At 35.1% G+C, this 21029-nt stretch overlaps 1 protein-coding gene across 1 annotated transcript in view; it reads left to right on the top strand.

Moving 5' to 3' along the window:
- The window catches only part of LOC140171258 (follistatin-related protein 5-like), a 199074-nt gene that overhangs the window by 131356 nt on the left and 46689 nt on the right, over positions 1-21029 (top strand). Inside the window, 1 exon segment of the mRNA XM_072194488.1 lies at positions 19999-20053. Within this exon segment, the coding sequence (XP_072050589.1) occupies positions 19999-20053 (55 nt within the window).

Raw genomic sequence — 21029 nt, 5'->3', positions numbered from 1 at the left:
GGTGTAGTACACTTACAACAGGGTGCTAATGTATCACATCGCATGTGCCGTGGGTCTGTCTGTAGAAACAGGTCCTTTTCACTTTGAAATTTTATCCCCGGTGGCTATATTGGCTCCTTGTTACACTTGTACTTTAAGAAAGTCGAAAGAAGTAAAGAGAAACGGGAAATAAGTGGAGATGGTGTTGACCGTATAAGATTTGATCTTTTAGTGGCAATAAAATATAGATAAATAAGCTAGAGGAAGTGATATTGGTCAGGTGGTTGGACTTTATTATGGAAAGTATTGACACCAACAACTTGATGCGATTTTGACTCATGTACCTGTGCATGTACCACTGTACCGTCTTTGTGCGCTCAAAATAATGCAAAATAGTGACGTCATAACGTGATGCACATTTGAATGTGCAAGCCTTTTTTTTCTCACGCTCATACACGTGGGTCAACGTATACGAATGATTGCTGCAACTACTGAAAATACATTTGAAGTCATTGCCAAGAGGAAGCTTTGACATGAAATTCTTGATTGAAGCTAATTACACCAGAAGTATTTCCCGTAGGTAATGGAGTACTTTTTAAAAGTGCTGCAGGTTTTTATCTGATCGACGGTCTCTATCTCTCGCCTTTTCTCTATCTGTATCTCTCTCGCTGAGTTATTGTAGAATAAGCACTAATCTAGAAGAAAATTTCAATCAGTAAAAGTACAATAAACTTTACTTAACATATATCCAGTATCTGAAAGTGCATTGAAAATGCATTTCGACATTTTAAGACATAAAGCATTTAGTTACACATTTCTCTCAAATAAATTGTTCAAAACTTGTATATCTTAGAACAGGAAGCACGCCAAAGCATCATCCAACAATAAGAACAATTCAAAATTGAATTTATTTCAGCTTTAGGTCAAGGAAATCCTAAGAATATATAGTAACATGTCAAATTTGCCAGTATTGGTACGCCAACAAAACGTTCCAGATACCTCGAGTGTTTGCGTAACACCAGGAGCACGAAAGTACTTATGACTGTCAATTAAACATCTTCTTCAATATTACATTTCTTTATAACCAACAAACATGTGGTTTCTGGTTTTTGAAAATAAGGATGCGTGCATGGTACATGCTATATAAACAGGTGTTTGGTTGAAATTTAAAGCTTAATAAAACAAATATAGATTTTAACATGAAAGATTGATGTTGGTTAATACTCCACGTAGTGATGCAGTGATGTCATTTAATGGAAATAAATGGTATTATTATACTATATAATATGAGCTTATGTAGCTTCACTCTTGCTCAAAAATCTCAAATGAGTTTCTTTAGTACATCACAAGTCAAAACCCCGTTCACAGTCAGAGTTTATCGGCTGTTATCGTACTCTTTACGAAGCTGACTATTCTGGCTGTTGAACAATAGCATAAGTGTTCGCGAAACATTACGGCAATGTGAAACAGTAGAAGCTACTTATACTCAACTCAACTCAACCATAGAAGAAGGTCTTTTGCAGTACAACATCGATGCAACCTAGAAGCATATAGGTCACATGGAAACACTTGATTAAATACAAGTTTGATGTTATGCTCTGTCTTGTGAAAACATAACTGGGAAAGAATGGGAAAAGACAGCTAACTTAATTAAATCAAATTAAAGACTGCAGCTGTTTAAACGTTTTTAAATGCACGCGGCGTGTATTTGAATTGTTGAGTGTAGAATACCGATGCTCCTTTTTTTGTTGTGTTGCAGTGAACATAATTATAATGTACTTATTAATGACTTCAAGCGGTATGCGCTTAGAATGCATTCAAACAGTGTTACCGCCAACAAATTGTTGGATTAATTAGACCTGTTCGATGAAAGTGCGTTGTTTATATTCACTTACTAGCGAAATTTCCCTGGTGTTTAAGAAGTTTGCCTTTCGTGTGGAGTGAAAAAAAGAAGCCATTTCGAACGGAAGTGTTCTTTTTTGATCAGCTTACCTATTGAGGTAAGCCCAAATTAGACCTTGGCAGGTACAAGTAGGAATCTGTCAATATTACGTTCACTCAAAGGAGACAGAAAGCTGAGATGAAAATCAGTGGGTGACATAAATTTTTTCTTCTTATTTCCCTCTCGTTTCCTCCCTTTCCGAATAGTCTCCACATATTCTCTATCCTCCTGTGTTTTTCGTTTTCTCTCCTCTCTGTCCGTCTTTACCCTTTCCACATGATTTGTCTTTCCCTCCATACGTTTCTCGCATCCTCTCTTGTTCTTTCAAATTAATTCGCCTATCGATAGACAGTTATATTTAGATCTGAGCAAATTATATGGATCAGTCGTGATTGTGCAAATTTCTTTAGGTTCTCCGTTCCCTTCCTTTTCCCCCATATATCAAACCGAGTAGTGAAATGACATTGCCATGGTATGTCGATTGTAAATTGACACATCATGATATCAGAGGATGAAACAAAATGATTATATATAATGACCAGTTCATAGTGAATTGATTTTTTTTAATGTAAAATATAAATACTAAAATATGAAGATATACAAAATAATAACTTTTTGGAGTGTTTAAACAGTTGGTAAGTCGATAACAATTATATAAATATTTCAAGAGTTCTGCCTAGAATTCATTGTTGGCCATACAGTACATTCATGATCACTAAATTGAAAATGATAGCAATTACTATCTTAATTAGTTTTACATATTTATTTTATGTTCATGAGCATTTGTTTAGAATACAGTACCATTGAATTAGCTTTTTTTTTTAACCACCAATGTGGCTTGCTCAAACAAACTATAATTTGCAATAAACCTAAAAGCAAATTCCGTTTCACGTCAGAAATTGCAATGTACTACAAAGCTTTAGGTCTTGATTAATGTATTTTGGCCCGTATTCCCTCCAACATGTCATTTGGTATGTATACAACATTGATTGCTAGGGAAGGGAAGAGCCGAGGATTAAGAAGGGGGTTTGCTTTGTATTTCTGTGTGCTTCATTTAACGCTAATGCACCTAAATGATAACAGAGGCTCACCGCAGGTGCGTGAACTATCTGAGTAGCTTATGTGTTTATTTAATTAGATCAAGTTCCATTTCTGCGTTTGGTAACGTCTCAAGTTCTCCTTTTTTCATTTACAAATAAAAAACAGGGCTTTTTAGAAAACAGTTTCCTTAAATCGTATCATCTACTCGCAGCTCACTGGCTCGAATAAATATGTTTTTTACTTTCTCATCTCGTCGTAATTCGTTGATAAAGCCTTCATTTTTTCTGGTTGGCAAACAACTAAAGTGCTGCATACATAAACATTAAAACCACGCTAATAATTGTGAACTACATTGTTCAAGATGGTCTCCCGCTTCTTCAAGCACGCGTAAAGAGCTTGTAGAAAACTGATTCTATACTGCATTTACTTCCCTTTTAAGACTTCAACATATTTTTATGTTTTTGTCTCGTTCTTTACACTTTTAAGTAAGTACGTGACAAATAAGGTAGCTATAAACAAGAAGCAAAAGCATGCAATCCAATAAAGTGTGAGATAAAGCGATCGTTATAACTGCCCCAAGTATGGGCCATCAGTCTCAATGCTTTCTACTTAGACTATGATTGTTTTTCACACAAAAAACGCTGTAGATTTTCTGCAAAATTCTGCTTAAAATATACATGGCAGCAAAGCCATTTATAAAGATGCTGAACCTAAGCATGTTCGTACTCGTTTGAATGAATTTTTTACGTATATTTCAAATATAAAAATGCGCATAAATTTTGAATTATTAGAAGAAGAATTTTGTTAGAACGAATGTCCGTACCTAGTATGTGCAAAGTAAGGGTTTCACAGGTTGAATCTCAATGCCTTCTAGAAGATGCTAATGTGACACACAACATGCCTTCAAAATATAGGTGTAGTACACTTACAATAGGGTGCTAATGTATCACATCACGCGTGCCTCGGGTCTGTCTGAAGAAACAGGTATTTTTCTCTTTGAAATTTGATCCCGGTGGCTATATAGGCTCCTTGTTACACTTGTTCTTTAAGAAAGTCGAAGAAAATAAAAAGAAACGGGAAATAAGCGGAGATTGTGTTGACCGTTTAAGAGTTGATCTTTAATGGCAATAAGAAATAGATAAATAGAGCTAGAGGAAGTCATATTGGTCAGGTGGTTGGACTTTATTATGCATTTTATATATACACAGGCCAGTCTATTTAACATGTTCGAAGATATCCAGGGCACGATAAGTCGTTTTCGAGACATGGACGACATTTTTGTTTTAGTCTCAAATTTGGAAGCTGTGTCCGACAATTAATATCACATAACCAGTGGCGTAGCTGGGATATTTTCAGGGGTTGGGAGCAAGCCTGTATGGGGCTGTGGCCCAAATCCACCAAACAAAAATGGGGGTAGGTGCGTGTAGTGCGACGCGGCCTTTCAGAGTAAAAATATCAAAGAAAAACAAAAAACAAACAAAGGGAATAAGTTTAGATTTGCAATACAGTGGCCCAAGAGTTAAAATGGCAAACTGAGTTAATACTTCCAATAAATTTCCAATTTCAGACAATTTTACACCAAACTGAAGGCGAATTTTGCTACGCAAAGGCAAGTTTGTGCAATGTTACCATAATTGGTCCAAAAACATGCTAAAAGGGAACATACATTAGCAAATTTTGTGAGTAATTTTGTGACGTCAACAAATTGATGCACATTTGATTTAAAAACCACTGCCCATCATATGTGGGTCTTATAACTCACACGAATTATTGCTGCAGCTTCTGAAAACATATTTGACGTCATTGCCAAGAGGAAGCATAGTTTTGACATTAAATTCTTGATTGAACATAATTCTACCAGAAGTATTTTCACGTATGTAATGGATTGCTTCTTAAAAGCGTTACAGGTTTTATCTCTATCTTTCGCTCACTTTCTTTATCTCTCTCGCTGAGATATTGCCGAAAATTCCACCAGTAAAATGCCACCAGTAAACTTAATCATCCAGTATCCGTATTTAAAAGGCACTTCGATATTTTGAGACACAGGCATTTGAGTACACGTTTTTCTCAAATAAATTGTTCAAAACATGTGAGTAAGTTAGAAATCTTAGATCAGGAAGCACACCAAAGCAGCATCCAACAATAAGAACAATTCAAAATTGAATTTATTTCAGCTTTAGGTCAAGGAAATCCTAAGAATATATAGTAACATGTCAAACTTGCCAGTATTGGTACGCCAACAAAACGTTCCAGATACCTCGAGTGTTTGTGTAACACCAGGAGCACGAAAGCACTTATGTCTGTCAATTAAACATCTTCTTCAATATTACATTTCTTTATAGCCAACAAACATGTGGTTTCTGGTTTTTGAAAGTAAGGATGCGTGCATGGTACATGCTATATAGACAGGTGTTTGGTTAAAATTTAAAGCTTATTCGAAACAAATATAGATTTTAATATGAAAGATTGATGTTGGTTTATACTCCACGTAGTGATGCAGTGTTGTAATTTTTTGTGGTATTATTGATATGAGCTTCTGTAACTTCACTGGTGCTCAAAAATCTCAAATAATTTGTTTAAGTTTAGTATATCACAAGTTATTTGAAAAATTTATATATATTATGCATTTTTTCTTGTCAAAAGAAAGACTATTAGCTTTACAAAGAAATGTGAAAAACGTACCTCAAATGCAGAAAAATACATATAGGTGATCACAGTTTTAGCAACTATTGCAACAACCCGTTCACAATCAGAGTTTACCGGCGTTTTATAGTACTCTTTACGAAGCTGACTATACATTGTGCATAGAGAAGTATACGAGGTGGCTTTCTGTTTACGCACGATCAACTTGATATCCCGTATGATAGCTCGCACATTGAACAGGACGTATATATAATACTATTCGTATTAGAGTGGAATGTCTGAATTGAATTCTATCAGTCATGTCGGCAGATGCCTGCTATTAATTTTGAATGTTGCCTTTCCCCTAACAAATACCCAGATGTTCCGACCAGGTAGAGAACCTGGGACCATAGGCACCAGCAACGCGTACCCATAACCGCTCGCCAACAAGTGTATCTTGCATATTGCCGGCATTTTTGTCTCTTTAATTACAACGCAATATCAGGCAGGAATGCCATTCAATGTCATCCTATTCTGTTTGTAATATAAGACCAGCTGTAAACATGGCAAACCAAATTGCGTTTACTCGTCAAATCAATTCTATTGCATGCCATGGTATAGTGGTGAAGTAAAACTTAAGTAAGATTTAAAGAAAAAAATATTATTTGCATTCTATTACATTAAGATATAAAAGGAATTTGAAAGATGCTCAAAAGGTGTGTCTTCCCGAAAGGGACACCACCAACCACCATGATTGTGTTGAACATGCAATGATTTATCAAATATCTATAACGGAAAAATCAGAAATTATGTTAACATGATAAAGATGCAATAATAAACACATGTATTATTTTGTGTATTTCATTATCTGAACAAACGTCTCTTTAAACATCCACATGCCTGCCAACGATACATACACATATATCTGCCTCTCGTGAATTCTGGCTGTTAAACAATATCTTAAGTGTTCGCGAAACATTACGGCAATGTGAAACATTAGAAGCTACTTAGACTTGTCAACCATAGAAGAAGGTCTTCTGCAGTATAACATCGATGCAACCTAGAAGCATATAGGTCACAGTAAAAAACTTGATTAAATACAAGTTTGTTCTTCCAACTTAATGTGCTCCAGTTAGATGTTATGCTCTGTCTTGTGAAAACAAAACTGGGTAAGAATGGGAAAAGACAGCTAACTTAATTAAATCAAATTAAAGACTGCAGCTGTTTAAACGTTTTTAAATGCACGCGGCGTGTATTTGAATTGTTGAGTGTAGAATACCGATGCTCCTTTTTTTGTTGTGTTGCAGTGAACATAATTATAATGTACTTATTAATGACTTCAAGCGGTATGCGCTTAGAATGCATTCAAACAGTGTTACCGCCAACAAATTGTTGGATTAATTAGACCTGTTCGATGAAAGTGCGTTGTTTATATTCACTTACTAGCGAAATTTCCCTGGTGTTTAAGAAGTTTGCCTTTCGTGTGGAATGAAAAAAGAAGCCATTTCGAACGGGAGAGTCCTTTTTGATCAGCTTACTTTATGAGGTAAGCCCATATTAGACCTTAGCAGGTACAAGTAGGAATATGTCAATATTACATTCGCGCAAAGGAGACAAAAAGTTGAGATGAAAATCATTTGGTGACGGAATTTAATTCTCTCCCCCCTCTCTCTGAAACGGTTTCTCATCCTCTCTCTCCTTATGTATTTCTTTCTTGCTCCTCTCAACCGCTCTTTCCCCCTCCTCATACTTATTTGTGTCCTTCTCTCCCTTCTTTGTTTTTGCACTTTCTCTCTTTTCCTCTCTCGCTCTCTTTGTCTTTCAACCAGTTATTCCAAATCTACGGTCACTCTTTTGCTTTATCTTTCTCTCTTTTCTTTGAATTTATTCGCAGATTGCATACACCGATACACTTATTCTAGGGCATAGACGGTTATATTTAGATCTGAGCAAATTATATGGATCAGTCTTGATTGTGCAAATTGTTGAGACCCTCATTTCTTTAGGTTTTCCGTTCCCTCCCTTTTCCCTTATATATCATACCGAGTGTGAAATAGCATTGTCATGGTATGTCGAGTAGTAAATTGGTACATACTGGACACAATGTTGATATCAAAGGATGAAACCAAATGGTTACGTTATGTTTATTAGTTGCATAATATAATGACCAGTTCATAACGAAGTTATTTTAAATGTAAAATATAAATACTAAAATATGAAGATTTACAAAATAATAACTTTTTTGTTTAAACAGTTGGTAAGTCGATAACAATTATATAAATATTTCAAGAGTTCTGCCTAGAATTCATTGTTGGCCATACAGTACATTCATGATCACTAAATTGAAAATGATAGCAATTAATATCTTAATTAGTTTTACATATTTATTTTATGTTCATGAGCATTTGTTTAGAATACAGTACCATTGAATTAGCTTTTTTTTAAACCATTAATGTGGCTTGCTCAAACAAACTATAATTTGCAATAAACCTAAAAGCAAATTCCGTTTCACGTCAGAAATTGCAATGTATTACAAAGCTTTAGGTCTTGATTAAAGTATATTGGCTCTGTATTCCCTCCAACATGTCATTTGGTATGTATACAACATTGATTGCTAGGGAAGGGGAGAGCCGAGGATTAAGAAGGGGATTGCTTTGTATTTCTGTGTGCTTCATTTAACGCTAATGCACCTAAATGATAACAGAGGCTCACCGCAGGTGCGTGAACTATTTGAGTAGCTTCTGTGTTTATTTAATTAGATCAAGTTCCATTTCTGCGTTTCGCAACGTCTCAAGTTCTCCTTTTTTCATTTATAACTAAAAAACGGGGCTTTTTAGAAAACAGATTCCTTAAATCGTATCATCTACTCGCAGCTTACTGGTTCGAATTAATATGTATTTTTACTTTCTCATCTCGTCGTAATTCGTTGATAAAGCCTTAATTTTTTCTGGTTGGCAAACAACTTAAGTGCTGCATACATAAACATTAAAACCACGCTAATAATTGTGAACTACATTGTTCAAGATGGTCTCCCGCCTCTTCAAGCACGCGTAAAGAGCTTGTAGAAAACTGATTCTATACTGTATTTACTTCCCCTTTAAGACTTCAACATATTTTTATGTTTTTGTCTCGTTCTTTAGACTTTTAAGTAAGTACGTGACAAAACAGGAAGCTATAAACAAGAAGCAAAAGCATGCAATCCAATAAAGTGTGAGATATAGGCGATCGTTATAACTGCCCCAAGTATGGGCCATCAGTCTCAATGCTTTCTACTTAGACTATGATTGTTTTTCACACTAAAAACGCTGTAGATTTTCAAAATTCTGCTTAACCCATGACAGCAAAGTAATTTAAAAAGCTGCTGAACCTAGGCATGTTCGTACTCGTTTGAATAATTTTTTTACGTATATTCCAAATATAAAAATGCGCATAAATTTTGAATTATTAGAAGAAGAACTTTGTTAGAACTAATGTCCGTACCTAGTATGTGCAAAGTAAGGGTTTCAGAGGTTGAATCTCAATGCCTTCTAGAAGATGCTAATGTGACACACAACATGCCTTCAAAATATAGGTGTAGTACACTTACAACAGGGTGCTAATGTATCACATCGCGCGTGCCTCGGGTCTGTCTGAAGAAACAAGTATTTTTCACTTTGAAATTTGATCCCGGTGGCTATATAGGCTCCTTGTTACACTTGTACTTTAAGAAAGTCGAAGGAAATAAAAAGAAACGGGAAATAAGCGGAGATAGTGTTGACCGTTTAAGAGTTGATCTTTAATGGCAATAAGAAATAGATAAATAGAGCTAGAGGAAGTCATATTGGTCAGGTAGTTTGGCTTTATTATGCATTTTATATGTACCCAGTCCAATCTATTTAACATGTTCGAAGACATCCAGGGCACGATAGGTCGTTTTCGAGACGTGGGCGACATTTTTGTTTTAGTCTCAAATTTGGAAGTTGTGTCCGACGATTAATATCACATAACCAGTGGCATAGCTGGGATTTTTTTTCAGGGGTTGGGAGCAAGCCTGTTATAACTCACACGAATTAATCCTGCAGCTTCTGAAAACATATTTGACGTCATTGCCAAGAGGAAGCATAGTTTTCACATTAAATTCTTGATTGAACATAATTCTACCAGAAGTATTTTCACGTATGGAATGGATTGCTTTTTAAAAGCGTTACAGGTTTTATCTCTATCTTTCGCTCACTTTCTCTATCTTTATCTCTCTCGCTGAGATATTGCAGAAAATTCCACCAGTACAATGCCACCAGTAAACTTAAAATACATCCAGTATCCGTATTTAAAAGGCATTTCGATATTTTGAGATACGTTTTCCTCAAATAAATTGTTCAAAACATGTGAGTAAGTTAGAAATCTTAGATCAGGAAGCACACCAAAACAGCATCCAACAATAAGAACAATTCAAAATTGAATTTATTTCAGCTTTAGGTCAAGGAAATCCTAAGAATATATAGTAACATGTCACACTTGCCAGTATTGGTACGCCAACAAAACGTTCCAGATACCTCGAGTGTGTGCGTAACACCAGGAGCACGAAAGCACTTATGTCTGTCAATTAAACATCTTCTTCAATATTACATTTCTTTATAGCCAACAAACATGTGGTTTCTGGTTTTTGAAAATAAGGATGCGTGCATGGTACATGCTATATAGACAGGTGTTTGGTTGAAATTTTAAAGCTTAATCGAAACAAATATAGATTTTAACATGAAAGATTGATGTTGGTTAATACTCCACATAGTGATGCAGTGATGTAATTTTTTCCGGAAATAAGTGGTATTATTGATATGAGCTTCTGTAACTTCACTGGTGCTCAAAAATCTCAAATAACTTTTTTAAGTTTAGTATATCACAAGTTATTTGAAAAATTTATATATATATTGCATTTTTTCTTGTCAAGAGAAAGACTTCTATGTAGTTTTACAAAGAAATGTGAAAAAACGTACCTCAAATGCAGAAAAATACATATATATATATATGATCAAAATATTAGAAACTATTGCAAAAGCCCGTTTATCGGATTTTATCATACTCTTTACGAAGCTGACTATACATTGTGCATGGAGAAGTATGCGAAGTGGCTTTCTGTTTACGCATGATCAACTTGACATCCCGTATGATAGCTCGCACATTGAACAGGACGTATATGTAATACTATTTAGTAGAAGAGTGGAATGTTTGAATTGAATTCTATCGGTCATGTCGGTAGATGCCTGCTATTCATTTTGAATGTTGCCGTTCCCCTAACAAATACCCAGATGTTCCGACCAGGTAGAGAACCTGGGACCATAAGCACCAGCAACGCGTACCCATAACCGCTCGCCAACAAGTGTATCTTGCATATTGTCGGCATTTTTGTCTCTTTAATTACAACGCAATACCAGGAATGCCATTCAATATCATCCTATTCTGTTTGTAATATAAGACCAGCTGTAAACATGGCAAACCAAATTGCGTTTGCTCGTCAAATCAATTCTATTGCATGCCATGATATAGTGGTGAAGTAAAACTTAAGTAAGATTTAAGTAAGATTTAAAGAAAAAATAATATTTGCATTCTATTACATTAAGATATAAAAGGAATTTGAAAGATGCTCAAAAGGTCTGTCTTCCGGAAATGGACACCACCATGATTAATAAATAAATTTCGGTATTTATATAGCGCCTTACCACAGATCACGGAGTGTTCAAAGCGCATTGAAGACGCAATGATTTACCAAATATCTACAACGGAAAAATCATAAATCATGTTAACATAATAAAGATGCAATAATAAACACATGTATTATTTTGTGTATTTTATTATCTGAACAAACGTCTCTTTAAACATCCACATGCCTGCCAACGATACATACACATATATCTGCCTCTCGTGAATTCTGGCTGTTAAACAATAGCTTAAGTGTTCGCGAAACATTACGGCAATGTGAAACATTAGAAGCTACTTAGACTTGTCAACCATAGAAGGAGGTCTTCTGCAGTATAACATCGATGCAACCTAGAAGCATATAGGTCACAGTGAAATACTTGATTAAATACAAGTTTGTTCTTCCAACTTAATGTACTCCAGTTTAGATGTTATGCTCTCTCTTGTGAAAACAAAACTGGGTAAGAATGGGAAAAGACAGCTAACTTAATTAAATCAAATTAAAGACTGCAGCTGTTTAAACGTTTTTAAATGCACGCGGCGTGTATTTGAATTGTTGAGTGTAGAATACCGATGCTCCTTTTTTTTTTTGTTGCAGTGAACATAATTATAATGTACTTATTAATGACTTCAAGCGGTATGCGCTTAGAATGCATTCAAACAGTGTTACCGCCAACAAATTGTTGGATTAATTAGACTTGTTCGATGAAAGTTCGTTGTTTATATTCACTTACTAGCGAAATTTCCCTGGTGTTTAAGAAGTTTGCCTTTCGTATGGAGTGAAAAAAAGAAGCCATTTCAAACGGAAGAGTTCTTTTTCGACCAGGTTACCTATTGAGGTAAGCCCAAATTAGACCTTGGCAGGTACATGTAGGAATCTGTGAATATTACGTTCACTCAAAGGAGACAGAAAGCTGAGATGAAAATCAGTGGGTGACGGAATTTAATTCTCTCTACTCTCTTTTCCCTCTCTCTCTGAATCGTTTTCTCATCCTCTCTCTCCTTATGTATTTCTTTCTTACTCCTCTCAACCGCTCTTTCCCTCTCCTCATATTCAATTGTGTCCTTCTCTTCCTTCTTTGTTTTTGCACTTTCTCTTTTTTCTCTCGCTCTCGTCCTCTTCAATCTTTGTCTTTTAAACCAGTTATTCGAAATTCTGCGTCTCTCTTTTGCTTTCTTTTTCTCTCTTTTCTTTGAATCTATTCACAGATTGCATACACCGATACACTTATTCTAGGGCATAGACGGTTATATTTAGATCTGAGCAAATTATATGGATCAGTCTTGATTGTGCAAATTGTTGTGTCCTCATTTCTTTAGGTTTTCCGTTCCCTCCCTTTTCCCTTATATATTATACCGAGTGTGTCATGGAAAGTCGAGTAGTAAATTGGTACATACTGGACACAATGTTGATATCAGAGGATGAAACCAAATGGTTACGTTATGTTTATTAGTTGCATATAATGACCAGTTCATAACGAATTTATTTTTTAATGTAAAATATAAATACCAAAATTGGAAGATTTACAAAATAATAACTTTTTTTGTTTAAACAGTTGGTAAGTCGATAACAATTATATAAATATTTCAAGAGTTCTGCCTAGAATTCATTGTTTGCCATACAGTACATTCATATGATCGCTAAATTGAAAATGATAGCAATTAATATCTTAATTTAGTTCATCATTTGTTTAGAATACAGTACCATTGAATTAGCTTTCTAAAAACCATTAATGTGGCTTGCTCAAACAAACTATAATATGCAATAAACCTAAAAGCAAATTCCGTTTCACGTCAGAAACTGCAATGTACTACAAAGCTTTAGGTCTTGATTAAAGTATATTGGCCCCGTATTCCCTCCAACATGTCATTTGGTATGTATACAACATTGATTGCTAGGGAAGGGGAGAGCAGGGGATTAAGAAGGGGATTTGCGTTGTATTTCTGTGTGCTTCATTTAACGCTAATGCACCTAAATGATAACAGAGGCTCACCGCAGGTGCGTGAACTATTTGAGTAGGTTCTGTGTTTATTTAATTAGATCAAGTTCCATTTCTTGGTTTCACAACGTCTCAAGTTGTCCTTTTTTCATTTACATCTAAAAAACGAGGCTTTTTAGAAAACAGTTTCGAATTAATATGTATTTTAACTTTCTCATCTCGTTGTAATTTGTTGATAAAGCCTTCATTTTTTGGTTGGCAAACAACTAAAGTGCTGCATACATAAACCTTAAAACCACGCTAATTGTGAACTACATTGTTCAAGATGGTCTTCCGCTTCTTCAAGCACGCGTAAAGAGCTTGCAGAAAACTGATTCTATACTGCATTTACTTCCCTTTTAAGACTACAACATATTTTTATGTTTTTGTCTCGTTCTTTAGACTTTTAAGTAAGTACGTGACAAAAAAGTAGCTATAAACAAGAAGCAAAAGCATGCAATCCAATAAAGTGTGAGATATAGGTGATCGTTATAAATGCCCCAAGTATGGGCCATCAGTCTCAATGCTTTCTCCTTAGACTATGATTGTTTTTCACACAAAAAACGCTGTAGATTTTCTGCAAAATTCTGCTTAAAATATACATGGCAGCAAAGCCATTTATAAAGATGCTGAACCTAAGCATGTTCGTACTCGTTTGAATGAATTTTTTACGTATATTTCAAATATAAAAATGCGCATAAATTTTGAATTATTAGAAGAAGAATTTTGTTAGAACGAATGTCCGTACCTAGTATGTGCAAAGTAAGGGTTTCACAGGTTGAATCTCAATGCCTTCTAGAAGATGCTAATGTGACACACAACATGCCTTCAAAATATAGGTGTAGTACACTTACAACAGGGTGCTAATGTATCACATCGCGCGTGCCTCGGGTCTGTCTGAAGAAACAAGTATTTTTCACTTTGAAATTTGATCCCGGTGGCTATATAGGCTCCTTGTTACACTTGTACTTTAAGAAAGTCGAAGGAAATAAAAAGAAACGGGAAATAAGCGGAGATAGTGTTGACCGTTTAAGAGTTGATCTTTAATGGCAATAAGAAATAGATAAAGAGCTAGAGGAAGTCATATTGGTCAGGTAGTTGGGCTTTATTATGCATTTTATATGTACCCAGTCCAGTCTATTTAACATGTTCGAAGACATCCAGGGCACGATAGGTCGTTTTCGAGACGTGGGCGACATTTTTGTTTTAGTCTCAAATTTGGAAGTTGTGTCCGACGATTAATATCACATAACCAGTGGCATAGCTGGGATTTTATTTCAGGGGTTGGGAGCAAGCCTGTTATAACTCACACGAATTAATCCTGCAGCTTCTGAAAACATATTTGACGTCATTGCCAAGAGGAAGCATAGTTTTGACATTAAATTCTTGATTGAACATAATTCTACCAGAAGTATTTTCACGTATGGAATGGATTGCTTTTTAAAAGCGTTACAGGTTTTATCTCTATCTTTCGCTCACTTTCTCTATCTTTATCTCTCTCGCTGAGATATTGCAGAAAATTCCACCAGTAAAATGCCACCAGTAAACTTAAAATACATCCAGTATCCGTATTTAAAAGGCATTTCGATATTTTGAGACACAGGCATTTGAGTACACGTTTTCCTCAAATAAATTGTTCAAAACATGTGAGTAATCTTAGATCAGGAAGCACACCAAAGCAGCATCCAACAATAAGAACAATTCAAAATTGAATTTATTTCAGCTTTAGGTCAAGGAAATCCTAAGAATATATAGTAACATGTCACACTTGCCAGTATTGGTACGCCAACAAAACGTTCCAGATACCTCGAGTGTGTGCGTAACACCAGGAGCACGAAAGCACTTATGTCTGTCAATTAAACATCTTCTTCAATATTACATTTCTTTATAGCCAACAAACATGTGGTTTCTGGTTTTTGAAAATAAGGATGCGTGCATGGTACATGCTATATAGACAGGTGTTTGGTTAAAATTGAAAGCTTAATCGAAACAAATATCGATTTTATCATGAAAGATTGATGTTGGTTAATACGCCACGTAGTGATGCAGTGATGTAATTTTTTCCGGAAATAAGTGGTATTATTGATATGAGCTTCTGTAACTTCACTAGTGCTCAAAAATCTCAAATAACTTTTTTAAGTTTAGTATATCACAAGTTATTTGAAAAATTTATATATATTATATTGTCAAAAGAAAGACTTCTATATAGTTTTACAAAGAAATGTGAAAAATGTACCTCAAATGCAGAAAAATACATATAGGTGATCACAGTTTTAGCAACTATTGCAAAAGCCCGTTCACAATCAGAGTTTATCGGCTTTTATGGTACTCTTTACGAAGCTTACTATACATTGTGCATGGAGAAGTATGCGAGGTGGCTTTCTGTTTACGCATGATCAACTTGACATCCCGTATGATAACTCACACATTGAACAGGACGTATATGTAATACTAGTATTAGTAGAAGAGTGGAATGTCTGAATTGAATTCTATCGGTCATGCCGGTAGATGCCTGCTTTTAATTTTGAATGTTGCCTTTCCCCTAACAAATTCCCAGCAAATGTTCCGACCAGGTAGATAACCAGGGACCATAAGCACCAGAAATGCGTACCCATAACCGCTCGCCAGCAAGTGTATTTTGCATATTGCCGGCATTTTTGTCTCTTTAATTACAACGGAATACCAGGAATGCCATTCAATGTCATCCTATTCTATCGTAATATAACACCAGCTGTAAACATGGTAAAATTGCGTTTGCTCGTTAAATCAATTCTATTGCATGCCATGGTATAGTGGTGAAGTAAAACTTAAAAAGATTTAAAGAAATAAATATTATTTGTATTCTATTACATTAACATTTAAAAAGGAATTTGAAAGATGCTCAAAAGGTGTGTCTTCCCGAAAGGGACACGACCATGATTGCATTGAACATGCAATGATTTACCAAATATATATAACGGAAAAATCAGAACTTTTGTGTATTTCATTATCTGAACAAACGTCTCTTTAAACATCCACATGCCTGCCAACGACACATACACATATATCTGCCTCTCGCGAATTCTGGCTGTTAAACAATATCTTAAGTGTTCGCGAAACATTACGGCAATGTGAAACATTAGAGGCTACTTAGACTTGTCAACCATAGAAGAAGGTCTTCTGCAGTATAACATCGATGCAACCTAGAAGCATATAGGTCACATGGAAACACTTGCTTAAATACAAGTTTGTTCTTCCAACTTAGTGTGCTCCAGTTAGATGTTATGCTCTCTCGTGTGAAAACATAACTGGGTAAGAATGGGAAAAGACAGCTAACTTAATTAAATCAAATTAAAGACTGCAGCTGTTTAAACGTTTTTAAATGCACGCGGCGTGTATTTGAATTGTTGAGTGTAGAATACCAATGCTCCGTTTTTATTGTGTTGCAGTGAACATAATTATAATGTACTTATTAATGACTTCAAGCGGTATGCGCTTAGAATGCATTCAAACAGTGTTACCGCCAACAAATTGTTGGATTAATTAGACCTGTTCGATGAAAGTGCGTTGTTTATATTCACTTACTAGCGAAATTTCCCTGGTGTTTAAGAAGTTTGCCTTTCGTGTGGAGTGAAAAAAGAAGCTATTTCGAACGGAAGAGTTCTTTTTTGATCAGCTTACCTATTGAGGTAAGCCCAAATTAGACCTTGGCAGGTACAAGTAGGAATCTGTCAATATTACGTTCACTCAAAGGAGACAGAAAGCTGAGATGAAAATCAGTGGGTGACGGAATTTAATTCTCTCTCTTTTCCCTCTCTCTCTCAGAATCGTTTTCTCATCTTCTCTCTCCTTATGTATGTATTTCTTACTCCTCTCAACCGCTCTTTCCTCATATTCAATTATGTCCTTCTCTTCCTTCTTTGTTTTTGCACTTTCTCTTTTTTTCTCTCGCTCTCGTCCTCTTCAATCTGTTTCGTTCTTTCATCGATATTTGTCTTTTAACCAGTTATTCGAAATTCTGCGTCTCTCTTTTGCTCTCTTTCTCTCTTTTCTTTGAATCTATTCACAGATTGCATACACCGATACACTAAATTTAGGGCATAGACGGTTATATTTAGATCTGAGCAAATTATATGGATCAGTCGTGATTGTGCAAATTGTTGCGGCCTCATTTCTTTAGGTTGTTGTGGCCTCATTTCTTTAGGTTCTCATTCGCCTTCATTTTCCGGTATACTAGTACTTAGTAGTAAAATGACACAGACTGAACAAACTGTTCATGTTGAAATTTATACTTGTTTATCTGGGTTGTTTAGTTTATAATGTTATGTAGCTGCTCTTTCTTATATCTATAACCGGAGAACGATAATGCACTTCGTAAAGTAACTGTTGTCGTTTTAGTATTTATTTCCGTTTGTAATGGATAACTAGTTTACATAATCTTGTGGTCGTCTCTCTTGGACTGTAAACATGGTAAATACTACTACTGAATTCGAATGGGAATGTTGTGGCATTTTGTGTATGCTAATCATATGCCTATATGAAAGCCTTGGCTTTGTCAATCAATCTTTCGTTTACTTCCGAAGTTTTCATTTGATTTACCGATTGTTACCATTCATAGCATAGAGAAAAACCACCAATTCTTCGCGTTTGAATACTTTTTAAAGCATTGTCTTTGTATTCTAATGTGATATTTAACAGAATGAATTTTACCTCATCCGTCGGTACTGACAATACTGAGAAAACCTCATCAACTCCTCTCTACTTTCTGGATAAGCAAGGAAGCAAACATACGAACAACCGAACAAGCAAACAAACAGACACTCCTATTTGATGACAAAATATGACAATGCCATCCGTTATCCGTTAATCCCTTGCATTAATGTATATTATATTGCATCAGAAAATGTGAAAAAGTGATTGATGCCTGCATAATGATATTGTGTAATATTGTTATTTGATCTGTTATACGAGCGGTATGTATATGCTTTCAACCTGATGAACTCATCAACCCTCATGATTACAGAAACACATTGCAGGTACAATGATATACAATGATGTATGCCATCTTCAGTCGTTACTCCAAAATAGAGGAGTACTTCGTACCTTCCCACCATGCACCGTTGTAAACCAATAATCAAGTTCACAATTAACCCCGTTGTTTGTTTCCATTATATAAAGAGAAATAAATAAATGTCATTCGATGAGTTAATTTGTTTTATTTAAGTTGGAAATTGTGTCTCTAAGTTGAATATTTTTGCAAAATGGATAATTGTTTTGACTGATAAATAATCATTTCGCAGGCTAATCACACACGGTTGTTTGATGGGATCATTTATTAATTTTTCTAACAAAACATCATAATGTTCAATTCTAGACTTGAATTATATAATTAACTGTATACATATATTTTGTAACAATTTGTGGTAATTTTATTCTATAAAGTGTACATTTGTGTGAAAATCGAGGGCGCTATTTACATATATTTTAAATATGAATTAGCCAAATAATATGAGTTATACTTAATGTTTCATGATAAAAAGGGTTTTTTGAAAATTCCCTTGTTATTTGTTAGTTTGTTTGCTGATATTTTAATACCATTTTACTGGTGTCTACCCCTTGTAAAGATGCAAACAAGATTTTAGATAAATAGCACCACCATTGTTCAACTTTTCTTTAAAATGACTCAGTTGTACATGCCATCAAACAACCGTGATCAATAATTATTGGTATAGCCAGGATTTTGTGAAGCGTCAAAGACTCAGATGGAAGGGTCATTTCCAGACATGCGTAAAAACGCACAGCTTTATCAAACATTGCCTCCATCTATGTGCAAGTGGTTTGTAACTATAGCACTTCTTCTGCTTAGAGCACAGAAAGTTCAAGTGTTTTTTCAAATCGGACTATGAGCATGTAATTTGTACATGTAAAGAAAAGGGTATTGGAGATTTCAGAAATGTTGTATCATTACTAATATAAATCTGAAATTTCAGAAATATCCAATATGGCGTTACATATTAAAATGCTCATAGTCCAGTGTTCAAGTGAATGAAGTGTCCTGTGCTCCAAGCAGTTGACTTATACTTTTTAATCCTATAACAAAATTAAAAAGTAAGTGATCTTGTGATGGACATCAGCTTACGACAATCAAACAACTTTTATTTCTTAAACGCCACACCTCATCAAGCTAAAGTGCTTTCTTGATTGGAAAAAAATTGACAAGTAAAACCAACATCAATCTACTTCAGATTGAAATGACATTTAAGTTGAAAATTAAAATACACCTACCGATTCATTGATTATTAAAACTCATTGTGACGAATGAAACTGATATAAGTATGTAATTTTAGTAACAGGGAATTATATATTTAAATCTTTTAAGCTATTGATAACGTCTAGTTACTTATAAATTTATAGTAAAATTCGTATATTAATCAAGAAAACAAGTACAATTGACAACAAGATGTAACTTTAGCTGCATTGATGCTATTTTATTTACATCTCATAGCAGTATTATAATATTAAGCCGTAGATCAACGACGGCAAAACCAAACACGAATACAAAAAGTATTTGATCAACTTTTAAGTAATTCTGGCATAAAACAAGTGTATTCATTGCATATGTATGTATGATTTTAAAAACACATTAATAAATAAGGGGCTATAATACCCACTGAAGTACATGGAAGTTACCACACTTAACAGAAAATTGAAAGTTAACGGTTTTTATCAAAATTTCAAATATATTTGCTTATTTTATCATCTATTTTTTCTTAATTCTTTCAGAGGAGACACCAGGAAACACAGTACAGAGGAGAGTCGTCAGATTATTTAGGATCGGGTAAGTGCTGTATTCAACTTATTCTTTATTAAAAATCACTCTGCCTGATAAGATTACTGAACATTATCCTAATCATACACAACCTCACATCAGCCACACACCCCCACACCACCCAAAAACATCCTACACACATGCACCCCACCCACGAGGTTGTGTAAGGATACGTACAAATTGGTGAGTTATTCTTTATGGCTTTGCAAAATCTTTGGTAAGATTATATAATTTGAGCATTATAACGTATTGGAAGAAAATCATAAAAAGACGAAGCAAACAAAAAAGCTCCACCCCAATCCCACATCACCCCATACAAATTAAGTGGATTAACAGCAGTGGTAAAATAACTACATGCTCAATGTGGCTCCAGAATCTGGTATAGCTTACAATGCATTATAATAATTGATCTACATAGAAGAACGTCTCTATGAACTGATACAGGAACGAACCATATGATTATTTTTATGTTCCAATGGGAAGGAGCACTCTTAAAACGATTCACTCAGCATAACAGTTGTCATCGCATCATGCCATGCATGTGGCAAATTCAATTTGCATGTTTCGCTCCATACTATGTTTCTTTAAGTAACAGCAAAGTATCAAGGATGTGTTAAGGTGCATTTGGAAAGCAGCACTTGGCGAAGTTAACGTTTTACTAATTTCCAACACGGAATGTAGATCTCTGTCACTTCCTGTGGTTTCCCTATACTCGAAAGCCGAGTTTATATACCAGTCGCGAGCGATGAGTAGCCATCCAATAAAAATAATCGTACTGTTTCGTGCAACAAGATACGGCCAAGCTCATCAAGCGCTTCTATAGCTAGCGTGTATAGTATAATCTCAGCATTAGCAACGCTAAAATGACTCTTTATTACCGGGAGTTGACCGGCAATGGGGCCTCTTTCAATTTCCTCCCAGGTCCCTACACAAGTACCCAGCACAGCACGATCAGGACTATAGAGCATTAAAGAAGCATTTGCGG

This window comes from Amphiura filiformis, chromosome 15 (genome assembly GCF_039555335.1).
Source record: "Amphiura filiformis chromosome 15, Afil_fr2py, whole genome shotgun sequence".
Lineage (NCBI taxonomy): Eukaryota > Metazoa > Echinodermata > Ophiuroidea > Amphilepidida > Amphiuridae > Amphiura > Amphiura filiformis.
Note: the sequence above shows the minus strand (reverse complement) of the source record. Positions and strands in the feature narration are given on the sequence as shown.